The sequence below is a fragment of the Bombus affinis genome, chromosome 11, assembly GCF_024516045.1.
Source record: "Bombus affinis isolate iyBomAffi1 chromosome 11, iyBomAffi1.2, whole genome shotgun sequence".
In the NCBI taxonomy this organism is placed as follows: Eukaryota; Metazoa; Arthropoda; class Insecta; order Hymenoptera; family Apidae; genus Bombus; species Bombus affinis.
In genome coordinates this window covers 1,923,727-1,946,925 of record NC_066354.1, presented here as the reverse complement: position 1 = coordinate 1,946,925, position 23,199 = coordinate 1,923,727, and the positions used below count along the sequence as shown (strand labels likewise).

The window sequence follows — 23,199 nt, the reverse complement described above, 5'->3', positions numbered from 1 at the left end:
TGTTAATCAGAATGAAATTAATTAAACCTGCAGATAAATGTTACTCCGCTGATTTTTCGCTGATACCTGTTTCCGGAAATAATGAGGTTATTCACAATGGAGATTCATCGTGAACATATTCATTTGTATCAAAATGAGTTACGTTTTGGCTAGAAATATGTGTTATCAGATTTAAGTTATTGTTTAAGTTAAGTTAACTTGTGGTTATACGACTGCAGTTATTTGACCTGAAATTAAGCTGGGATTTAAACAATTTGATTTCTGATGGCTGAGTAGTGGAAAATAGATGTATTTAAACTAGACTCGATTTAAATTCCACGCAGAAGATATGGTTTTATATTTCTGACGTAGAATGCAATGCATTTTTTATGATTTACGTATACTATGTCGATCTGAATGCGAGAAATAAATTAAATATACGTTATGAAATTAAAACAAAAGCTTTTGTAATAATTCATGTAAATCACAAATTAGAAGTTTTACTATATAGATATAAATTTTATACGAAAATGATTTAATATTGAGTATATAACATCGGAGATAATCAAAATCCAATCAACAATGAACAAGTTAATGGCGCAGTACAGTGAGAGACGCGAGAATGAATTATGTCGCGCATATGAATGACCATCTATCTTAATGAAATTAAATCGCACGCGCCGCTTTCTATCAGGCTGCATCCTGGAGCACGGTTTATCGTCTATCGTCTGCCCTAAATAGAAACGTTGCTTCTCGAGGTCACTAGCTGCTTCCTTTGACGCCCATCCCTAGTGCTGTGTAACAGGACACGTGTCCTGCCATCGGAAAAAGTGACCTAACAGAGCGATAACCGACGAAACAGCTCGATTTAGAATATCTCCGGATAGATACCTTTTGGAAATAATAAAAATAACGAAAACGGAGGAATCATCGTGATATTTTAGGTAATACGTAACCGTACAATTTGAATTTACCGATATTTCAATTATCCGATCGTTATGATCCGGATTGAAACTAAGATTACACCAATAGAGAGATAAACTTCGCAACGAATAATTGATTCGGTTCGTAAATTTTAGAATTTATTAACCATATTCACGTACAACGAATTGTAGAATTATATAACATTGCTGAAGTGGAAATAACAAAAGTAATACAATTTCGTGGAAGGGTTAGGAAAATTAGTCTGCGGAGTAGAAAGAAAAAGAAATTGAAATTACAAGCAAGTTGAGAATTGTAGCGCGGAGAGAACTTTTACAAAAATATCCACTATTTAAATAAATAGCGATGCTGCCACCGCCCCCGCGAATTTTACGATCAAGATCATCGTTTGTTTAGCGCTCCCATTTTCAGACGGATGTTTATTTATTTGAACATGACCAATTTCTCTTACGATGTGTATATACAATTTATACCGTACGACAAGCCGTTTCTAAACACGCGCTCCTCGAACCACAACGGAGAAGATATGCCGCAGAGAAATGATCATCCAACGTATGATAGTGTTAATAGTTTACCAAGCACCTTGATTTTTAAACATGATTACGTTACATACACGAAACGCAATTGGTCTTGTAACTTTTCGCCTGCCAAATGTTATTTATGAAATGTGACGCAACGTTTGACGCATTACCCTGTTTCCAAGAAATTTTTTAAAAAGATCACTGGCAATATGTTTAATAAATTGAATAGAATTTAAAATTCGTATTTAATTCGTATTTAAAACCGATTAAATATATGTTTCTTGTTCTACATATTTTCCATCAAAGAGTGTAAGAGTCTGTGTATTTACAGTTTCATGTTGCATAAAAAGATTATTTATTGAAAAAATAATTCTGCTCTACTGTAAATGTTTTTGTTTCTTCAAAATACATAATTTCACTATGAATAACTAATGCGAATAAAGTTATAACCATACATTATTAACAAATTTCCCATCATCGTCGTCTAATTTTGACAATACTTTCGACCGATCTTTTTTTTTCGAAGTCAGGTTAAATTCGTCTATATTTCTCAATCTTCTTCAAGTTGCGATTCCTTCCTATAATAGAATGACCCGCAGAACTAACTAAAACGTGTTTTCAATAGGGAACACATCTAAATTCGATTTATCAAAATACAATTTTATTTTAATATGTATTCAACTGTGGACTACTATTGGAAAAGTAATTAAACTGAAGCAATATAACAAATAATATATTTAAAAGCATAATATGGAATGTTTACGTATGGCGACAAACCATTATAATACGATTTTTATCACATTGGACTAGATAATTACTTTGCTTGAATATTTCCATGATCAAATTTTCTATACAAACAGTAACTGAAAATAGCTTTTCAAAAAAATTTGCAGTTCCTTCAAAAATCACGACTACAAAATAAGAAATTTGAAGCCGAAACTGTTAATCTTACTTTTCGTTTCCATTGTCGTTGATAAAAATACGAATATGTAGAGTTGCAGGAAAATCAATAGAACCAGGAGATTTGGAATAGAGAGAGGAAATCCTGACTGCAGGCTGACAATCTGTACGCACTAATTAACTGAACGCAATCGCGTTCGCTAATCGGCCACCAGTGGCTTTAGGATTGCGGGGATTACAGAAACTCGCGCCGCTATCAGTTAGTCACACGTGCGACGCGATTTGTCATCGGGGTCAATTCGTCAATGAGGGTTCGTTTAGGGAGGGGTCAAACCGCGGCACATAGCGAATTTTCGATGGCTCAATCGCTAATAATCTCAACCTCGTAATTTCGCGAATGGTATAACAGGTGGCGTCTGGCAAAGAGATTCGCGTTTACAACGGCGGAAATGTAAACGTTATCGATCTTCGATCAGTGATCGGATAGCATCATTCGATGGATGTGCAAAGCTAACGAATGTTCGGAGAATGGACTTGTAGAAAAAATAATTAGGTTTCTATTGTATTTTCTTTATTACATATTCTTATTGGAAATTATCAGTGTTTCCATGTATAAAGTATCATTGATGTTTTATATGTTTTTGTGTTTTAATGTTGGAACTTTAAATTATATTAGATTAAATTCATCTTGAAATCGTCGACAGACATTAAACAAAGTCAATCATTGTCGGCAAATATTGATAAGCGGCGATAGCTTTCGAGAAGTAACGAGACTTGCTTTTCAAGTTTATATTTCTTCTGTTTTTTATGTTAGAATTAATCTCTTAAATGAAACAGGAGGTACAGAATGCGATTGTAAAAATGCATAATATTTAAATAAGTACTAATCTGTAACAATATTTACAATATATTTAATATCACGCGTGTATAATACGTATTCACAGTACAGAACAAAACAAAATTAAAAAGTAGAATATCGATAGAAATATAATAATACAAAAAGTAAAATACACACCAAATCAATTTCATTAATGTCGATAACTAACGGCAAATATTATCATATAATTGTCAACAACATTCGCATAACTCCATGCCTTCTTTCACAGTTTCGAAATATAAATCTTTCGCAGTAACGATTAAACTGTATCAATGATTACAAATATCGACACCGAGATATGGGTAAATGTCGATAAATGTTAATCATTCACAAATATTATCACTAAAAATAAATACATAATTTCACTCATTATATTAGCGCTGTAATCTAAACTTCGCGTTTCAATCACTCTCGTCCATATCGATATCATTAGCATAAAACTTATACACGTTTAAGCTTACAGGACATGTATATCCTTGAACCTGATACACAATCAGATATACACAGCAGAAATAATGTGCTTTGAAATTGAAAAGCGGTTTGTTTTCTGATCTTGGCTACACACGTGGTAAACTAGAATAAAATATCAATAAATTTCCTTGTAATTTTCAAAGAGGAATTAATGATAAATTTATGTCATAAATAAAAAAAAATTGATATCAATCGCGGACCCATTTCGTCTTAAGCCCACGCAGAGTGGCGTAGGTGTGATCGATGTTGCTCCGATTATTTCGATCGCGGCGATCCGGTAATAGGGGATAATTAACAAAATCGGAGGGTGATTAATAAAAGGCACGTGTTGACGCCGTGATCGAGCGCCGGCGCCGATTCATCCTGACGCGTTAATCCGGCTTGTCGAAATTGAATTGGCGGGTTCGACGGGCGTATTGTTCGTGCGACCATACCACGCGCATTAATTAACAAACGGACGTTAACGTTCGTCCGCTAATCGCGTCCGTCGAATTTCGCGCGACGTCGCGTCCGAGTCGAAATGAGATTCACGCCCGATAGCACCGACAAGAGGCACGTTTCTAATTACGTTACGCAAACGTTTTGCTTTTTTTGCAACATCGTAACAACTTGTTTGATTACTTTGCGTGAACTATTTGCGGTTTAAGGGTGACCTCGTTTCCCGTTACCACGGAAAATATACAGGAGGCCTGTAGGATGGCGATTGGGGTAAGAGTAATATTGCATTATATCGTTAGTATAACGTACAGGTGAAAAATTTAGGATCACTTTCTGATTGCATCTATATTGAGTCAGGTAAAATTTTATTCTATCCAGATCACATTTTAACGAGAAATTTCGATAATTATAAATTTTAGATAAATCCATTTTATTTCTTTCAGATGTAATTATGGTATCAAATATGTCACTTATACAAAAAAAATTATATTATCCAAGAGTTGATTCATCTTCTCTGGTTGTCAGATTATGTCAGTCTCATGACAACGTTTGTAATTTGATTAATTGAAGATTAAAATCCTAGAGCGACAATCGAATATTTTACGTCACTATGTTATTGATTTTCCAAAACAAATAAATATTAAATAGGATACACAAAGATTGAAATATACGTAATTCTAGAACAGTACATTATTTATGTTCATTATTCGATATTTTCATTTAATTTTTATTTTTAATCTATAACGCAACTGATAGCACGATCTAAAGACAAATCGCTCTATCTTATCGCTAAACTTTATATCGTTTATTTAACCTCTTTATTACAATGTTATTATAACACGATGTGTAACTCGGTTGCATTTATATCGATCAGTTCATTCATGTACTCATTCATACAGAATACTCATAAATCTCCAGAAGTGTTCTAACCAGAAATTAAAATCGTACCCGAACACACCACAAACAAAAATCTCTCAAACATCGGTCACCCTTACTTATCAAGGCTTTCATTTTCAAACCGGATCAAAATTGAATTCATAGAAAAACATCCAAGAAACCCGAACAAAAATCTTCTATTCATGAATCACCGCATTCGTCCGAAAGTTCCGCCATCCAATTTTTCGAGCAAGATCAAACCGAGTGCATCGAATTCGTTAATCAAGCAGCGTATAGCTGGCAGTTCGAGCGTGGAGAAGAAGCACCGTCTTTACGGTACTTGCAATTTTGCGGGGGCGTTTGAGTATGAATGAGTAAGAAGTCCCCACCAGGTCCTCTCTCCCACCCTCCAACTATTCTCTTCTTCTCTTTTGGTCCTCCACCCTGTCGCTGTTTCTCGTCCCTCCCGCCCCTTCTACGACCATTTCTGCAGCCAACCTTCTATCTGCCTTCCTCTCTCCATGCGTCTCTCGTAACTCTTTCTCTCTTTCTCTTCGTACGTTCTGCTCTTCCTCTTTCCTTCTCGACTCGAACCGAGAGAGCAGCTCGGTATCGGGGGTCGGTACTCTGTTCGTGTACCGCGCTTCTTTCGGTCAGTTTTCTCTCGTGAGTTCCACGCGCGCGTCCTTTCGCAAGGATTTCACTTGGTGCCGGTCTTAACGTGAATTAACCGGATAAGAGAGGAGGAGGCTTCTTGTCAAAGGATTCCCGCTGGACGGGGAACTGTCATCCGCCACGATGCGCCGTCGAAGCACACGGTTAGTCCTAATGGATCGACTTACGTCGTTTTTCTCTTCCGTGAATATTCGTCTCGAGATTCTGGCGAACGGAACGTTCGATGGTCAAGGGGCTTGTATCTTGCTTCGTGTTTTGCATGATTGATCGATCGGTGGTGAGAGAGTGTATGTATTTGTGTTACAGTGGAAACTTTTATTTGAACGATTTGATAATTTTGGGATTATTTTAGTGAAGAAGGGTTTTACATCCGACGTTTCGTTCGCTAGTGTCTCCAGTAAATGTTATGGTTAAGGTATTATGTATTGAGCGCGACAAAAAACTACACATATATAAGATTATTGGAAAACGTGGATATGGTAATTCACATTGAAAAATATATTAGAATAATAGGTAGTTTACAGGAGTATACCATACAGGTTTGAAAAAATAGATTATTATAATGTTATAAATACATTAATTTGTACAAATTTCATAAAATCGTAGGACCTAAATATTTAGATTCGAAACAAAAACCAGCATCGAAAAAGAAATCCTTGTAATTGTCTTTCATAACCATGAGAACAGTCTGAGGGAATAGGATTCGATATTATAAATTGACTTAAAAAAAAAAAAAAAAAAAAAAATGGATTAACGTAAGGTTAGTTTTCTCAACGAGTTAAAGACATTTCCGGAATTATTAAAAATCGAAAAATCATTACGAAAGATCCATGATTTCTTTTCAAATACCAGATAAATCTCATGATGAGGGAATAAAATGCAGCGCGATTAAGGTAGTTGTTTCTCAAGCATCAAAATCGAATTGTTCACGGTAGTAGGATATCTCGGGCGTCAAGGAAAACTGGAAATAACCGGGTTGGAAAAAGAAAACAGGGCAGAAACTGGGAAAGGAACGACGGAAGAACAATTGGTTCTGTGCACATAGGTTGTTAAAACGATTTACCGCCTGTCCCATAGCTATTAAATCTTGTCGTTAAAACTTTCTTGTCGTTTCGAGCTTCTTTCAAGCGTGAGACACGCCATACGCTTCTCTCGTTCGACGATCGAGAATAGAATCCAGCTAGAATCGCGAAAAGCTGGTCCATGATACCTACATAGAAACGATCATTGGTGACGTGGTAACCTCCCCGTTAAATTTAATTAACTGTCTCGCTACTCCTCGTCATCGACTTTGCCTATCTCTGTTCTTCTGTCGCTCGAGTATCCCATCATGATGGAATCGTGTCGCTGGTTACTATTAAGGGGGCTATCCAACAAGCACGCGTTCCATTATTCATCGGCCGTTTCTACACTCGCATCGAACGATCGCTCGTAAATCGCCGGTTCACTTTTCATTAAGACGTCCGCGAGTAAAGTGAATGAGCGGCTGAATGAATTTCCAGAACCCATTGCTCTTCCTGTCCACTTGCCCTTGAACTATTCCACACTGGGTCACAACCGTGTTGCTTCATTTTTCTACAACTTGTCATATTTAACACATACGTGGGAAAAATAGAGAGATATCAATGGTATTACTAGTTATTATCGAGAATTTTCAGTATAGAAATTGATGATATTCTTGTTTTACGATTTGGAAGTATTGACGTAAAATATCGAAAATTTATGGTATATATAAAGTGTCCAAAAGTGTAATAGCTATATTTTATGAGTATATTTTATAAATGTAACCAAACAAAAAATGTTATATAAACATAGACCATTAGTATTGTTGATAGCTATCGACGTAGTATGCGAATTTTGAAGTGAATCATGCATCTTACAGTCGCGGTCAGTCTAATAGTTTGCTATGAGGAATGAATATTAATGGTGTTTCGTATGAAGAACGTGCTAGTGGGTTGGGACTAGGTTCTTAGAAATTGCATGAAATATATTAACTAAATAGACTAATGTTCATCGAAATTTTCTATTAATATTGCAAAGGTCAAAAGCAAATGTTGTACAAGCGATAAAATCTTTAATTTGAAAAAATTATAAATAAAGTTGATATCGTTATATATAAAACATATCGTTATACGTATTCATAAATGTTTGAAAACTTCTGAATAAATCCTATACATTATTATAAATGTTACCTATGTATTGTATACCGTTTTGTACTTAACATGCTTTTAGGAGAAAAACGAAAAGATACGCTTGCACGCTTTTTCGTTGAGCCCTTCGATTGATTTAAACACCATGACTGGCTTATTAGCATATTTAAAAATGGTAAAATTTTCATCTATACGAAACAGAAACTTTCCAAAGTGCAACGTGCAAATGAAATGGCGTTCGAATCATCTGTTAGAACCTCTCGTATCTCCTCCATTTCGTGAGCATATTTAGCGAACGATTAGCAAAAACGGACTAACAAAATCCTCAAACAGAAACACCGGTGCAAAGTATATTCAATTACGTCTGGGATCATCTATTGCGCCGTAATCTCTAAAAAGATGCCGATCCCAAACTTCACCAATGAAACTACCATTGCTTCGAATTACACCTTTGAATCCCGATACCAGAGACAAATAGAAAGCATGCAAGAAAGTAACCAAGCACGCAGATGGTTTTCTAAAGAATCAAATTCCATTGATCAGCGTAAAAGGGATCGTCTGTTTATCGAGGAAAAAAGAAAAGTGTAAACGAAACGCAACAGCTCGGCGAAAGAGAAAAAGAAAGAGGAGTGAGGGAACGAGAGAAAGAACGAAGGGGGAGAAATTGACGGTGACTTGAGTGTCAGAAGGCCGCAGGCTCGTGGTCCCTGACCGGTCGACGCAGCCTCCTCCCGGTTCCAGAGAATCAGAGTCACGTTCAGTCAGTGGCCGACTCCCGTCCGCGGAGGTGGTGCGCGTTGTCGTTCCTTCGGCTCTCATACCAGTGTCGAGAGGGGTTTTCCGGTATCCAAGCCGTGGGTCCGGCCGATCTTCAGCGGGAATGACGGCCATCAGGAGCACGTGGTTAGTGGTCAAATATTATTATATTTATTTTCTTCATTTTTCCTTGGAGTATAAATGAAGAACTTTGAAATTTACTATCCATAGTTAGGATACACTAGAGTTTCTAATGATCGGATATTAATTATTATCGTTGGAAATGACGGCCATCAGGTGCATATAGTTGGTGGATAAATATTGTTATATTTAATTTCCTCGTTTCTCCTTGGAGTATAAACGGAGGACTTTGAAATTTATTGTTAGGACGTAAGACAGATTAGAGTTTACAATGATCAAATATTATTATATAAAAAATGATGTCCACCAGATGCGCGTAGTTGGTGGGTAAATATTATTGTATTGATATTCTTTGTTTTGCCTTGGAATATTTCATGGAATATTCATAATTAGGACACATTAGAGTTTATACTGGTCGAATATTAATTAAGATCATATAGTGTGGTTCAGATGAATTATCATTTTTGAAGTAAGTGAGTAAGTGAATTAACTTTATATTTCGATTTTGAATTTGGAGATAACTTCGAGACCTAGATCCTCTCATCAGGCAATTATTCGACGATCTATTGTATTAGCGACGAAACTCGTAAAAACTTTGAAAATAGAAGGACTATACATTTTTATCGGTCTCATTACTCCGCTTATCCGAGTGTTACGCCACATACGCGCGCCGCGTACAATTGTGACATAATTACGAGGCCGCGCGTCGCATTTGTCCACTTTTTTCGCAGGTTTTTCGACCTTCACTTCGCGTTCCCTTCGAGTGGAGTTGCTTCTGCTTTCGTAAGTAATGTTATGGTCCATCAAGTAAGAAGATAATGCATCAATGCATATTTGTCTGTGCGGAATTGAACGATATAAATTTCTCGTTAATTTATTGTCGTCAGAAGCTGTCTGTTCGGCGCCATACTAATCAGAATAAATTAGGAAATAGTTCAAGTATCAAACTAGATAGACATTTGATGATTCATAGGAGATATTAGAAATATTTTTATAATTGATGTTTGAAAGTATGGAAAGTCTCTTTTATTCGAAATTCTTTAGTCAAAGGATTATCGATACAAATATTATAATTTTATTTTTCTTGAAAGAAATTATTTCTCTAAAAACTATATATTACGATCCACAAGTTAAATATTTAGTATAGGTATTATTCTATTGAATGGAATTCTTTTATTCCATGAACCTCTATTTCTTTCTCTTAACCATCAGATTACTCTAAATTATCCAAAAAAATTACTTTAAAAGATTATTTTTACAAATATATATTATTATTAAAGCTTATTGTATCGATATTCTAAAAGCTCTACTAGAAAATTGTCCTTTATGATCATAAAATAAATGTTTGAAATTTTCAAGTATTTCCTTGATTGCTCTATTCGCCCAAAAAATTCAATCCCCTAATCGCTTCGAACAAAATACACCGGACAATTTTCGAAAGTGGGGAAAGAACGCGGCTCGATGGAGTTTCAGTTAATCGAGGATCGTCGATCGAGAGCGGCAAAGCGGTTTTTCTCGCTGGTTTTTCGCCGAATAAGGCATGACTTTAAAAGCGTAAAGTAGGTTCACATGTTTCCGGCGTTGAAACTTAATTGAACGGGGACGAGCCGATAGCTGGATCCTTCTCCTGTGAAAATTCATCGAAAAATCCTCGGTCCCCGGCTGTTCTCGGATTTTTACGATCCTCCTGACACACAATTCGCATATGCCATGAAAGGGTAGACCCTCTGGCGAGTTCCTCGAGATGCGGAGCGGAGACATGTGCACTCTTCTCCCCGAGAACTCGTTCGTCATTTGTCAAAACACTCCAGCAAAGCTTGTGTGTTGCGTCATGTGCCGTACGGTTCCTCCTTTTTTCCTCATAATTTCTTTGTAAGCAGTTCTCTTCCTTCAAGGGAGATAAAGAGGCTTGTCGCGTCTTATTACATGTCTTATGAGAAAACCTTATTAGAATTTTCTTTTATTGTCAGTTGGACAAATTTCACACTTAGGAATTAATTTCTTTCCGCTCATATTTCTCTTCGATTTCTAGTAATGTTAGTTTTATGTGCGGCTACAAATTTCAATTAAATCTTATATTAGACTAAATTTTTAAAGGAACAAAGAAATTAAGATGAAAGATGTACAAAAAAATATATAATCCAAGAAGAAAAACAGATTTTTACTCATATATTTTTACAAAAGTTTCAGAAAACGCATCGTTGTAAATTTATAATATTTCTATGAAAAATAACGAACTGATCACTTTGTCAGATCACTATTCTGGTAGTTCTAGCTTTAAGATTCTATGAGCAGCTATTTAAAATTGGTTTAAAATCACTCGTTGTTAGTCTGTGTGTCATCTTCGTTGCAACACTATAGTCATATAATTGCATACGACACTTACCCACTACTTACATAGTAATTTAATCTACTTAACCTAGATACAGTAAAGTACTATGTATTATTACTACTACTTAATTGCTATGTCAATGTATTAAACATTTTATCGCGTGACTGATCGATCGTAGTACTAAAAGATTAAGAAGTACATATATAAAAATGAATATTCAGGATAATCGTACTACACAAGCGTAATTACATAAATATTGCAATTACAAGGCGTGGATATAGAAAGGAGCCTGCAATGGCGGTTTGCGTAATTCTTTTCACGTAGTGCTAGTGTTAATTAGGAAAAAAAATACTAAATTCCTTCCCTTGCTTCTACTTTATTTCAGTAAAATATTTTTGTTTCATTAATAAAAGTTTTATTTTCGTCTAGACACGTGTTAGCAAGGGGAATGCATTCGTCGCATTTTTACGAGCATTCGTGTGTCACTATAAGCTACTTTGTCGTAGTAAGTTGGTCTAACATTATATAAGAAAATTTTGTATATTTCGTTTGCTTCTTCTTCTCTTTTTCTTGGAAGCAAAGTTCGGGAAAGTTGAAATCCCGGATGAGATAGAATGAATCACGTTTCTTAGTACAGCACTGTTTGCTTCTTCTCTTCGATATAGAGAGAAAATATATCTTACGTCAATTGCAAATTCCTGATCTCTAACGTGGTCTCCCAATTAAAACGGAGTGTACAGGATTTATCTGACAATGAGTCTTTGAAGACCGCAAGTTTTGCGTATACTCGATAATTCGCGTTAATATTTCGAAAACGACGATAGAAACTTACTGGAAGGTTCTGCGGATGTTAGTAGAACGCGTCTATGCAATCAATGACGATTGATATAACAGTATTTACTTAATCGAAAGAGTAATTAAGATCACAGGAAGCTTCCCACGTACTCTTGCACGCGATATTAATAACGAAATAGACTACAGTCTACTTCCAATCCATAGACCAACCTATAAACCAGCATATAAACCAACTAACCTATATAAAATCAATTTTCTTCTTGTTTCATTCTTTAAGTCAAGTACTTCGTGAACCATCCTTTCTCCCCATTTTTCAAGCATTCTTTTACGAATTCAATAATTAAGAGAGATAAAACAAATTTCTATCTTCTCTCTTTACTTCTTAAGCCAAATATTTGTTTGACCATCCATTTGGTCTGGATGTTTTTTAATTAATTAATTCTCTGTTTTTTAATTCTTTTATTAAAACTCAAATAATTAATTAATATAAAATCATTGTTTATTGTATGGTCATTCTTTTAGTTCAGGATTTTTTAAACCACCCATTCACATCACACTGCAAGAATTCTTCTACGAATCAAATGATCAACACTCGCAATATCAATTTTTGTTTTCGTTTCGTTCTCTAAGTCAAAGATTTCTTCGACCATTCATTTCCATTGCCCTTAAAGAGTTCTGCGAATCAAGTAACTAATCGATACAAAATTACAGTCTTCCTTCTTTGTTCATTCTCTAAGCCAAACATTTTTTCAATAACTTATTATCAAATGAATATACCACGAATCAAATAACTAACACAAAATAAGTTTCTCTAAGAGAGTGTCTTCTCTCTTTTAACTTTTAGAAATCTTTACATTTGTTCGTAATATCCTTCAAGAATTACCAAAGTTTCTATCTCAACAACATGGGAATAACCACTATCGATATTTTATATTCGATTACGCGATTGTTTAAATCAATTTCGGTCCCATATAATAGGAGCAACGGTTATCGCACTTGGCCTGTATTATCAAGACATCCCTTCGCACATATAATTGAGAGTTGACAATATCTGGCCCTGGCGATAATCTAATCGGTTAATTGGCAAGTCGTAATTCCTCTGGCCAACCGAATAGAATCGCAAAAGCGCTCACGATACGTTTTCATACGATTTACGGTTATAACAGTACTCCACCTGCACTGTATAAAGGGTTATTGTAGCTGGTAGAGCTTTCAGGTACCATTCTCCTGGTCGAGCCGTTGGCAGGACAATGGCTTATGCTAATTCCCTGCCTCTATGTAGATGTCCTTCCGACTCTTGTACACCAGCTACGCGTGTAATACGTCAGATTTAAAATTCAGCTCGGGTCACGCTCGCGGCGAGCACAAGATTAACCATCGGAGCTTGCGGACGCAAAACGAAAAGAAGATACAAAAGAAAAAAAGATATATGAGGAAAGAGGAGGAGAAAAAAAGAAAATACGGAGGGAAGGAAGTGCGACAGGAGATGCGATTAATTCCACGTGTCTTATCCCGCGAGAGGTTTCGAAAGTGAATTCGTGGGACTTCCTCTGGCTACAGTTCGCGTTTGATTTTTTTGGGATATTCACTGGTGATTTTGTTAAGTTGCAATAATTGACTAATTAGATCCTCTCGCAATTTATTAGTTGATTATATTAGTGAATCGACAGGTGAATTTTTGATTATTGACTTTTAAAACCGTTCAAACAGCTTTCATGACTTTAGAATTTTAATTTTGCAAAATTTGCTTGTAAACTCGTTTTTATTAGATATTTATTAATATCGGCAAATTTTCTGATAGAGGCAGAGTGTAAATGTAAATTTAACTTGAATCTAGAGTGAATTTCGTGAATGCGTGTTGCACATGTTACCGAATATATGTATTCGTATAACGCTCGATGGGACTAAGAATAATTTATTTGTGAAGTAAGTAGATTTCACACGTAAATTGCTATATTAAAACGAATATGTTTATTGGCTTTTGGTTTCTGTAATTTATTACAATTGTTAACGTCGATTACAGATAAATCTGTAAATAGTGGCAAACGTGTTGAACTTACGAATTTCCACGATAGTTTATTTTCTGTTTCATTAGAGCTATTGCAGTCATGTGGAAATATTTCCGCACTTCATTTAAGCAGATTATTCATCCATATCAGAATTGGCGTTAATTTAATCGCGGATTGGAATTGTGACGTAGGATTTTTCTTGCAAATAGACCGTGTCCTTAATACACGTTAACGGCGTCATTAATCAGCTCATTCGGGAATCCGCGGAAGAAATGTCTGCTCTGACTCGGATCATCGGTCTGTCTCCCTGCACACGTTCCATTTGTACCCTTTATGACACGTATATATATCGCTGGCAACGTTGAGAAATCATTTTGTTCCGTAATATTCCAGTGAGCCGTGTTCGGCTGATGCTCGCTCTCCGCGTACAACTGTACAAGACCACCGTCATAACGAAAGAAAATAAAATCCAGATTGGTGCTCCGAGAAGAAACCCTCTGGAAGCTTTAGATCTCGATAGGAACTGTAATTAACACTCGGCCTAGAACTCGTAAAAACTTTCAACAAGCTATTATACCTATACTTGGATCTTTACCTTCGTTCTTACCTTATCTCGATTTTGGTTGCAACATCCGATTTAACTGCATCTCTGTGATACGGCGGTGTCTATAAAGAAGGAAATAAAATTTAAAGTTTAGAAAATTCTGATTTAACGATCTGAAAATTAAAAAATTTCCAAGTTAGAAAACTTCCAAACGTGCAAATTTGAATATATGAACATTTGAAAATGAAAAGATTTGAGAATGAAAGAATTTGGAGAATTGAAAGTTTGAAAGTTTAAATATTCGAAACATTGAAAATTCAAGAACGAAACGTTTCGAATTATACATATTTTTCATTCCTATGGTTTCGATCCTAATCGATAGCCACGCGAACATATTCCCGCAAACAAACGGTTGTCCTAAAATTTTCTAAAACCGCATACGTAGCTACTATATACTCGCGCCTCAGTCCTTCCACGCCCTCGAGGATCACGCGACAAATTGAACAAGCTAAACGCGTCTGTGAGAACCGATTCGGAGCCATTTAAAACTATTAGCCGAGGCCGCGTTTCCACTGTGTCCCTCCGCCCGTAGAAAACGATGTCTGTCAAGGTTAATCTTAATGCCTCCAACGACGGACAAGTGTCTGCCCCAGTCATGGTCTCTTTTCTCATCGGTGGCTTTTATGCCTTTCGAACTTTTGTCTCTTCGCGACAGGGTGTCCGTAAAGGGTTGTCGAAATAAATAACCAGGCAACGACGACGAGGAACAAATGGAGGCGCCCTCGAATATGCATCGACCCGGAATTCCCAAGTTGGGAAGCGGTCTCTCGAGTAAAAAGACTTGTAAGTCACGGACAATTTTGTGTTTCTCCGGGTTATTTTGGCTCCCGTGGGGAAAGCTGTTATTTCTGTTCCATAAGTTAATACGCACGGCGGCAAAGTCGGTACCGGATTCTCGTTCTGCACACGCATGCATCTCCTCTGCCTCCTTATTCCCGGTCGCTCGCGAGATCAACTCGAAAGTATTGCCGTTTATTTATTGCAGCCGAGGCAACTTGTTGTTTGCCGAAGTGAAATTACTGTTTTCCGTGCGTTGAACTCTTTACCCACGGAACAGTGCTGTCGAAATAGTAGCTTTGATCTCTCGAGTCGAGAAGAGTACGTTTACCTCTGCTAGACTAAGTGAATACATTGCATCGTTTCGGAACGGAGTAGCTTCGATTATTTTGAATGTGGATGGAAGATGATGTTTCGGTTGTTTCCGAAGGTCTTGCCTTTGCGACATGAAGAAACGATTGGGACGTAAATGATAAATATGACGGTTTACAAAATGAGAATGTGGTGGTTACAAATTGAGCTTAGATGAGTGGTGTTCTACTGTTTTGTTATAAATGTTGGCCTTTTACGGGCTCATATTTCAATCAGTTTAAAGTTTGAAATAGTTGATGTTTGTTTTTCTCAAAAGGTTTCTTTTTATTTCGTATTATTCCCGCTAGTATATAGTTTTATTCAAAAGGTTTTAGTCTATATTTCTATTATATCTTTCACTGCTTTCATCTTTCGTTTAAAGCGATAATGTTTTTTTTGGAAGGGAACTAGCGGAGAACCATTTTTCTTTATGAATATTACATTTATCCAAGCCCTATCTCTAAAACAACAAACCCGTCCCACAATCTGCATAAAAATGCATCGTTTAAAATGGTCTCTTACTTTCATTCAAAATTTCCATTTTAACACCAGTGATTACTTATTGGAACCTTTTATCCTGATAATGATCTCGAAACTGTAATTTTTATTTAGATAAATGGAATTTTTTCTGTGTCTAATCTTATGCAGCACAAAATTTCTTCGTTCCGTTCTCATGATAAACGTTCCCATGCTTAATGCGTATACTTGGAACAATCGAGTTCCTTGAATGATTGAGAACCGCTTTTAGAGGGTAGGCGATTAGCATGAATTAATAAGAGGGACTGCACGTTTCTTTGATGCAGCCGACCAAACGTCCCTTTAGTAGTCGCACATGTGTGCACGTTGCCTGTAATTGCCACCTATATTCTTGTACAGTAAACGAAATGAACGTCGAGTGCTCATTAAGGTAATTCATCTTTCCTAGTAAAGTGTGATTGAAATGACGGGGTGGTTTTAAGGAACACGTCGAAATACACAAAAATATCCTATCAATTGGCCCTTTGTGTTCAACTACTATCACTCACTCAACTACTATCTGTTTGTAACGCTTCTTCTCTCTATCACTAAAAATTAAGTATAATTACAATGCAACGATATGTTATTGTGCTTGTACAGGTTTCTCAATACATGAGTTTTCTAATATATGAATTACAGAGCCATCGTAATACTCTACCGTATTATGCTACAATATGAATATTAACTGCAACATTTTCATAGTAAATTTTATACATAAGATGTACACCTCCTCTATGTTTTCATCAAACTTTGGCGGAAACTTTAAACTGTTACTATACTGATCACTATATATACTAAGAAACTTATATAACATTATAACGAATATTTTTTACGGTCATATCCCATTATTTCAAACTGTACATTTTTCGGTATACGGTTACAATAGTACGGTTACGTAATACAAATACAATACTGTAGAACTCTATTTATCTGAATCTGTCGAGGGGTAAACGGTTAGTTAATAAAGATACATTTCATACGTAATACGTGTAGGAGTTTACTAATTTTACTTCATTACATACGATTCCTGCGATTAGTGAATGAAAGAAGCGGGAATTTAGATAATCGAGCACTAATTAGAATTCCATATAATAGAACGTAACAGACTCTTCATATTATATTATTAGTTTCGATCATCTTCCTTATAAGCGGTAAAATTTTCTGTTTCCCTTACAAATCTAACGCATATAAAGAAAACTCTGTAAATGAGACTTACTAATTTCAGTAATACACACGCAAATAGTCATTGAGTCATAAGAATGACAGAAGTGTAAGAATTTACATGCAAGTCACCTATTTCTCTTAAATCAAATATCCTGTAAGCAAATAAATTTCCACTGTTAATTTTTATTAAACATTCGCAAAAACTACGTAGTTGGCAACACCCTAACCGAGCCACGAAATACAGACAGAACGGTAGTTGAATGTAACCGAACCTGGGGGTGTAAGTGACAAAGCACAGTTTCGTGAATTAAGTATCACGCGTTTCGAGACTGGGTCCTCAACTTCCACCATTCACGGAACAACTCCAATATCTCTGGTGGTCGGTTTTCAGCCAGAGGGTCGGCGGGATCTTGCTGAATAATTCGAAAAGCCAGGTCAATGGTCGACGCTAAACTTTCGCCGTGGCGCACATGTGTTCTTCCCCGGTTGCCCATCCATGTCCCGACACGAGGCTTTTTCGCGGAAGGAGAAAGGTCGGCCAAAAGGACGCGCGCGTTAACTTCTAGACTTTCCGCCACGACCTTTCCGGCCACGCCATACGACTTTAAATTTACGCCGGCCTGGGAATACCGTGACGCCTATGAAAAGCCACGGAGGAACGTTTCAGCTGTTAAATAGATATGATAGCGAAGGAGGCTTTTAAAAGTCTTAAGGCACTCGTTTTGTTAAAATATTTTTGATGTAAAGTTTTTAATACATTTTTATCAAGAAAAAAACATTTTTTAATGATATTAAGGATATTATAGGTTTTTTGTTAGTATAATATATATTAGGCAATTTATACTAAACGTGTATTCACACTTTAGATCACTGTTTTATGGTAGCAAATAGTATTTATATAATATTTAGTGTTTTTTTTTTTATAGTATTCCGTTAGTGATAGTGTTTATTTGAAGTAAATTTTTTTTATAGAAAAACGTTTTTCATACAATCTAATATATTTCTCTTTTGTAAAATATTAAACGAAATAAGTCTTTTTTGTATCTTTCGATATAATTCGATTTGAGTAGAACATAATAATCGAGGAGCTGAGCGGAAAAGTAGCAGGAATGTACTTTTTTCTATAACTAATTGTAAGATAAATATAGAAAATGATATGTAGAATCTGTACTTATCTAAAAAAAAAAATGATACAAATACTTTCTCGTGATAAGCATGATATCTTTAATATTTTAACGATCGTGAGCATAAGGGTTTGTTCTGTAAAAATTAAAATTTTTTATAATTTATATGTATTTTCTTTATAACTAATTAAGTATTTTGTTGCTTCAATGAGTCACATAAACGATATAAACGGTTTAAAATAGCTAGTTTTTTTCTAGTTAAAAATAGAAAAGATTTGATATTCATCGAATATAGATTTTCAAATGAATACAAGTGTACGAAAGGAAATTCCAGTGAGTGGTTCGATTTCTATTTCCATTGCAACAGATATTTTTGTCTTTCGAATGTTAGTCTGGTTACTCTGGATCCTATATATACATTGTCGATGGGTAGCGTTGGCCGACTCGATAATCGTTTGCGCCCGCAATTTCCGGTACAGAGAATCGACGTACCTTCAGACGTAATACTCAATGTTTTTTCAGTCGGGTAAAATTGTTTGCTAAACCATCACGCGCGGAACAAAGTTGGAACGCTTTGTTGAACCGCGAAACGCCGATATCTCCGAATGGTTTCGTATATGTATATTCTTAGTGAAATTCACATGGGAATTATTGAAAAGAACCAACGTACTAACGTAGGTAGAAGATACCTTTTTCGAATTCCAAAGCGTGGCGCAATTTTTCTTTCAAGACGAATTAGATTTACGTCTCCGGTTTAACGTAAATAAATTAGAGCCCCTTGTTCTTCCCTTTGCCATTAAAAATACATACGGTGGACGAAGATCCATCGAGATATGCTCCGCGTGCTGCTCTTCTACGTGAAATAATAGCGGCACGTTGTATCCTCGAATTCACGAACCGTAGTAGCGGCCAGTCAATTCTTGTCAGCGTAAGAATAGCCAGAGAGTAAGAATTCCATTATTTATGAACTCAATGGACGGAGCTCCATTATTTATAGAATTGGATTGATATCGATGACTGTGGAAAACGGGATTGTACTTGATATTTTCGTGTGGCCTTGAACGTCTATGAGCACGTTTGTAACATTCATTTGCTAGGAATATCGACTCTTTCTGTCACAATTTTCTACTTCCGAGATGTTAGAGGAATAACGGAGAGCTGGAGCGTTGGAATGCTGATAGACCGTCGAAATATTAACGTTCCATTAACGACCACGAGCTACTACTCTGTTTTTTCACGATTAGAGCAAGATGAGACAATTATTATCGTTAACACTGAGAAAATTTTCTTATATGGATTTCAATTGATACAACGAGTGGACTGTAGATGTTTATATATGTATTTATGGGAAATTTAAATGTACAAAAGTATGCTATACATAATATGTAAAAATATACAAAATATTCAAAGTATTCGTCATGAATACTGAAATTAGCTTTTTTGTCTGTATTTACAAAATACATAAAAAATCGACAAGTCTCATACGTGATACAAAGCGTGATACATATTTGCAACCAAGCTCAAAATTCTTATTTGTATCTTAATCGCATAATCTTATAATGTCTTGCCGTAATATCTCGATGAACTTGTCAATTGCGAATATGTTATTCAAATGGGCTCAAATTTACATAAAACGTGTTGGACTGAAAGACAATATTGTACATCGACCGACAATATACGTACATATCTCATCAAGCGTCTACTTAATTACATGACAAATATTATACGGACCACACGATATTATACACATAACTACGTTTTCGCATACGTCACAAGAGTTTCATAATTCTACCTAACGTTCCAGCAATTTGGTTAATTGCTTCCCAATGAAGCTTCGCTAGTGTACAATCGTAACGAGCGCAATTACAGAATTCCGAGGCAACTTATTAATGCACGGTGCATTTTAATATTCCATTGCAGGCTTGAATAACAGGAAGACACGCGAGGAAGGGCGGTGCAGGGGTTAAACAATGTCGTAATAAAAAGTTCGAATCACAACTAACGAGTAATATCCTGTCCCCGATTCCTGGTAACAATGGCCCTTTCGATTGCGCTCGTCTGGTTCTTGTCCTCTCGGTTCGAGAGGGTTGCGTGTTTCTCTCTTTTTACCTTCCTCTCCTCTTCTTTTTTTCAATCCCTGCGAAGGCCCTTCCGTTCGATCTCGTACGTTCCAGGTCTCGAAAATCGGTGGTAAAACTGGCGCAACTGGTCCGTGTCTTTCGAGGGATGTCGTCTGGAAAAGTTCGAGGCTGACTTCGCGGCTTAAATATTTTGCCCGCTTTATACAAGCTGACGTGAAGCCGATAAGACCGTGCTGATGCGATACGATGGTGTCGTGGAACCTTCTTTCTGTCTCGTTAGCTCTCCACTCGCGAGCTGCTGTTCTCAGATAATCCGAAATTTACGCCCGCGATCGATATCAGCCTCCTACGAGAATCGCTTTGAACGTTGAACGAAAATTAGAAATTTCATCGGACGTAGTTTGCGTGAAAATATTTATGTTGGAATTAGAAATTATTCACAGTACTTATTTTGAGATCTAATTAAGAAGATTTACTTTATGACGGTGAGTTTCTAGACGAGTATTTTTTCAATGTCAAACTCGATAGGAACGATAATTAATTCTCGGAAGATTTGACCGGATGATCGTTGAAATTAATTGAATCGTGCTCTAAGTCAATGTACGAAGTCAATGTACTTGCGATAGCCGCAATGCACTTCGCTTGCAGTATTATGCCGATCGAATATCTTTGGCCCTTTAATGCATAGCGCGATTATTTGGCAATATTGTGTATATACTTACGGTATCGTTCAAAAGACACGATACAGCTTAATTATGCAATAAAATTGATTTTTAAGAACTACTTCCCATTAACAATCTTTTTTGTTTTTGTTGGATTGTCTCAGTTCCTGCAAATTGTATAATTTTTACGAGCTACGCTTCAGCTAAGTACAAATTCTTCTATCGATTCTTCCTCTAAATAAGCACAAAATATTCTTCTTTTCTTTTCTTAAATTACATAAGATAAAAAAGGCGAGGTCGATTTTTAAAGTTATTTTCCTATAAGAGTGTGATATATAAATTGACAATTTTAAACAATTTTATCACATTTAGAATTGTCATAAAGGATTAAAAGAGGATATTCGAAATAGTCATCTACAATTTCTTTACAAATATTCAGTCAGGAGATAAGTTATATTATTTTCAACTCATTCATTAAAGAGTATTATTCTTGAACCATAAATAGCCTGGAATGAAACTCACGGTCTTGCAAAATACATACATATTTACAAAGAGTTGGTCAGATTCGTGGCTGGTTAAACTTTGTACGATCTCGTAGCGTGAAGTTACAAGTTCTCGACCAGACCTCGAGCCTTTCAGTTTTATATTTTTGAAAGATGCGCAAACTTTTCGCCGAGGCGTTTCGCAACAGTATTAACCGTTCCATGAATTATTCCCGTGGTTGAAGTGATTCATGCGCCACCATAACCTTCCATCCTCGTTTATACGATAAGGATATTTCACCACCCGACTGGAGAACACTTTACGCCATTCCTTCTCTCTCGTTTGCTCTTCCTTCTTCAACTAGTATATCCTGATTAGGATATACTAGTCCGGTGAGCACCCTTCAGTCTTTTTCTGAAATTTTAACGCGATTCCTGATGAGATAAATAGTCGAATGGTTGATAGGTAGTAAACTTCGAGCTTTTAAATCTTCTAGAAAGCTTTAATTTATCGATGTAATCGAATTTGTTATCGCAGTTCCATATTTCACGCCAAAAAAACGATTTCGTAATACATATTCGTTTTAAGAAGTCTAAGAAATTGAAGTTAATCTTTCTTATGGAACGACTTTTACTTTTAGGGGATCCATATGAAATTCTCTTAGAAATGGGTTACGTAGAATCTTGGTATCTCAATCATAGTTAATAGTAATCTTCCGTACCGAAAATATATTTAATGGTTTTATGGTATACATAGGATTTTTGTATACGCGGAGCTTCATTAGTTACAGTTGATAATAATTTTCCATGTTGAAAAGATATTCAACTGTTCCATGAAGCTTTTATCCTAAGAAGTTTAAGAAATAAAAATTAGTCTTTCTCACAAAATAATCAAAACGGGAAGACATTCGATCCCCAAGAAATTCATACGAAATTATCTTAGAAATGGAGGACACAGAATCCTCTTATTCCACAGCTTTACCTATCACACTTGATAATAATTTTCTATGTGTAAACGTCATAAGCAAATGGGACTACATAAGATATTCTTTGACTATAGCTCTTCAGATCCGTTTGTGAATTATCATATGTACCGATCAAAGAGCATCCTGTATAACCACAATCAATTCACGGCCTCTGCGGTGGTCTATCGTGGAATGTCTCCTTAGATCCCGCATTGCTGAGAGCTCATGATGTCAGCAGCACTACGAAGGGACCAGCGAAGCTACGAAGGGAATCGACGCCGTCGAGTATTCCCTGTTGCAACATAACTATTCTCCGTTGCATTGTTTGATGATGGTAATTACGAGAGCCGCGAGATGCCTGGCAAAGGAAGCAAAAGGATCGAGCATGAAAGCGATGAGAAAATGGTCGCTGGTTCCTCGACAAGCTTCACCTGTGTGTGCACGCGTCGTGATTCTTTCCTGGCCAGGATGATAATGCTTCGCGGAAAAAGAACAACAGGCACAGTGCACGGTTCATCTTTAGATGATACGGTGTGATAGGGATGCGACCCTCTAGCCTCGTGGTTCGAGGGGATCAGGAGGAGGAAACTGAGAATCGTGGCTGCGAAATT

General features: G+C 36.3%; 1 protein-coding gene across 9 annotated transcripts in view; it reads left to right on the top strand.

Moving 5' to 3' along the window:
- The first annotated feature begins 5,610 nt into the window (after positions 1-5,610).
- The window catches only part of LOC126922196 (papilin), a 161,169-nt gene continuing 143,580 nt past the window's right edge, over positions 5,611-23,199 (top strand). For 7 of the 9 annotated variants that reach the window (XM_050734559.1, XM_050734558.1, XM_050734557.1 and 4 more), the window contains exon 1: positions 8,488-8,732. In XM_050734559.1, the coding sequence (XP_050590516.1) occupies positions 8,710-8,732 (23 nt within the window). In that variant the 5' untranslated portion in view covers positions 8,488-8,709. Of the gene's footprint in view, positions 5,823-8,486; positions 8,733-23,199 lie in introns of those variants that run through there. The other 2 variants (XM_050734554.1, XM_050734555.1) reach the window with 2 other exon arrangements.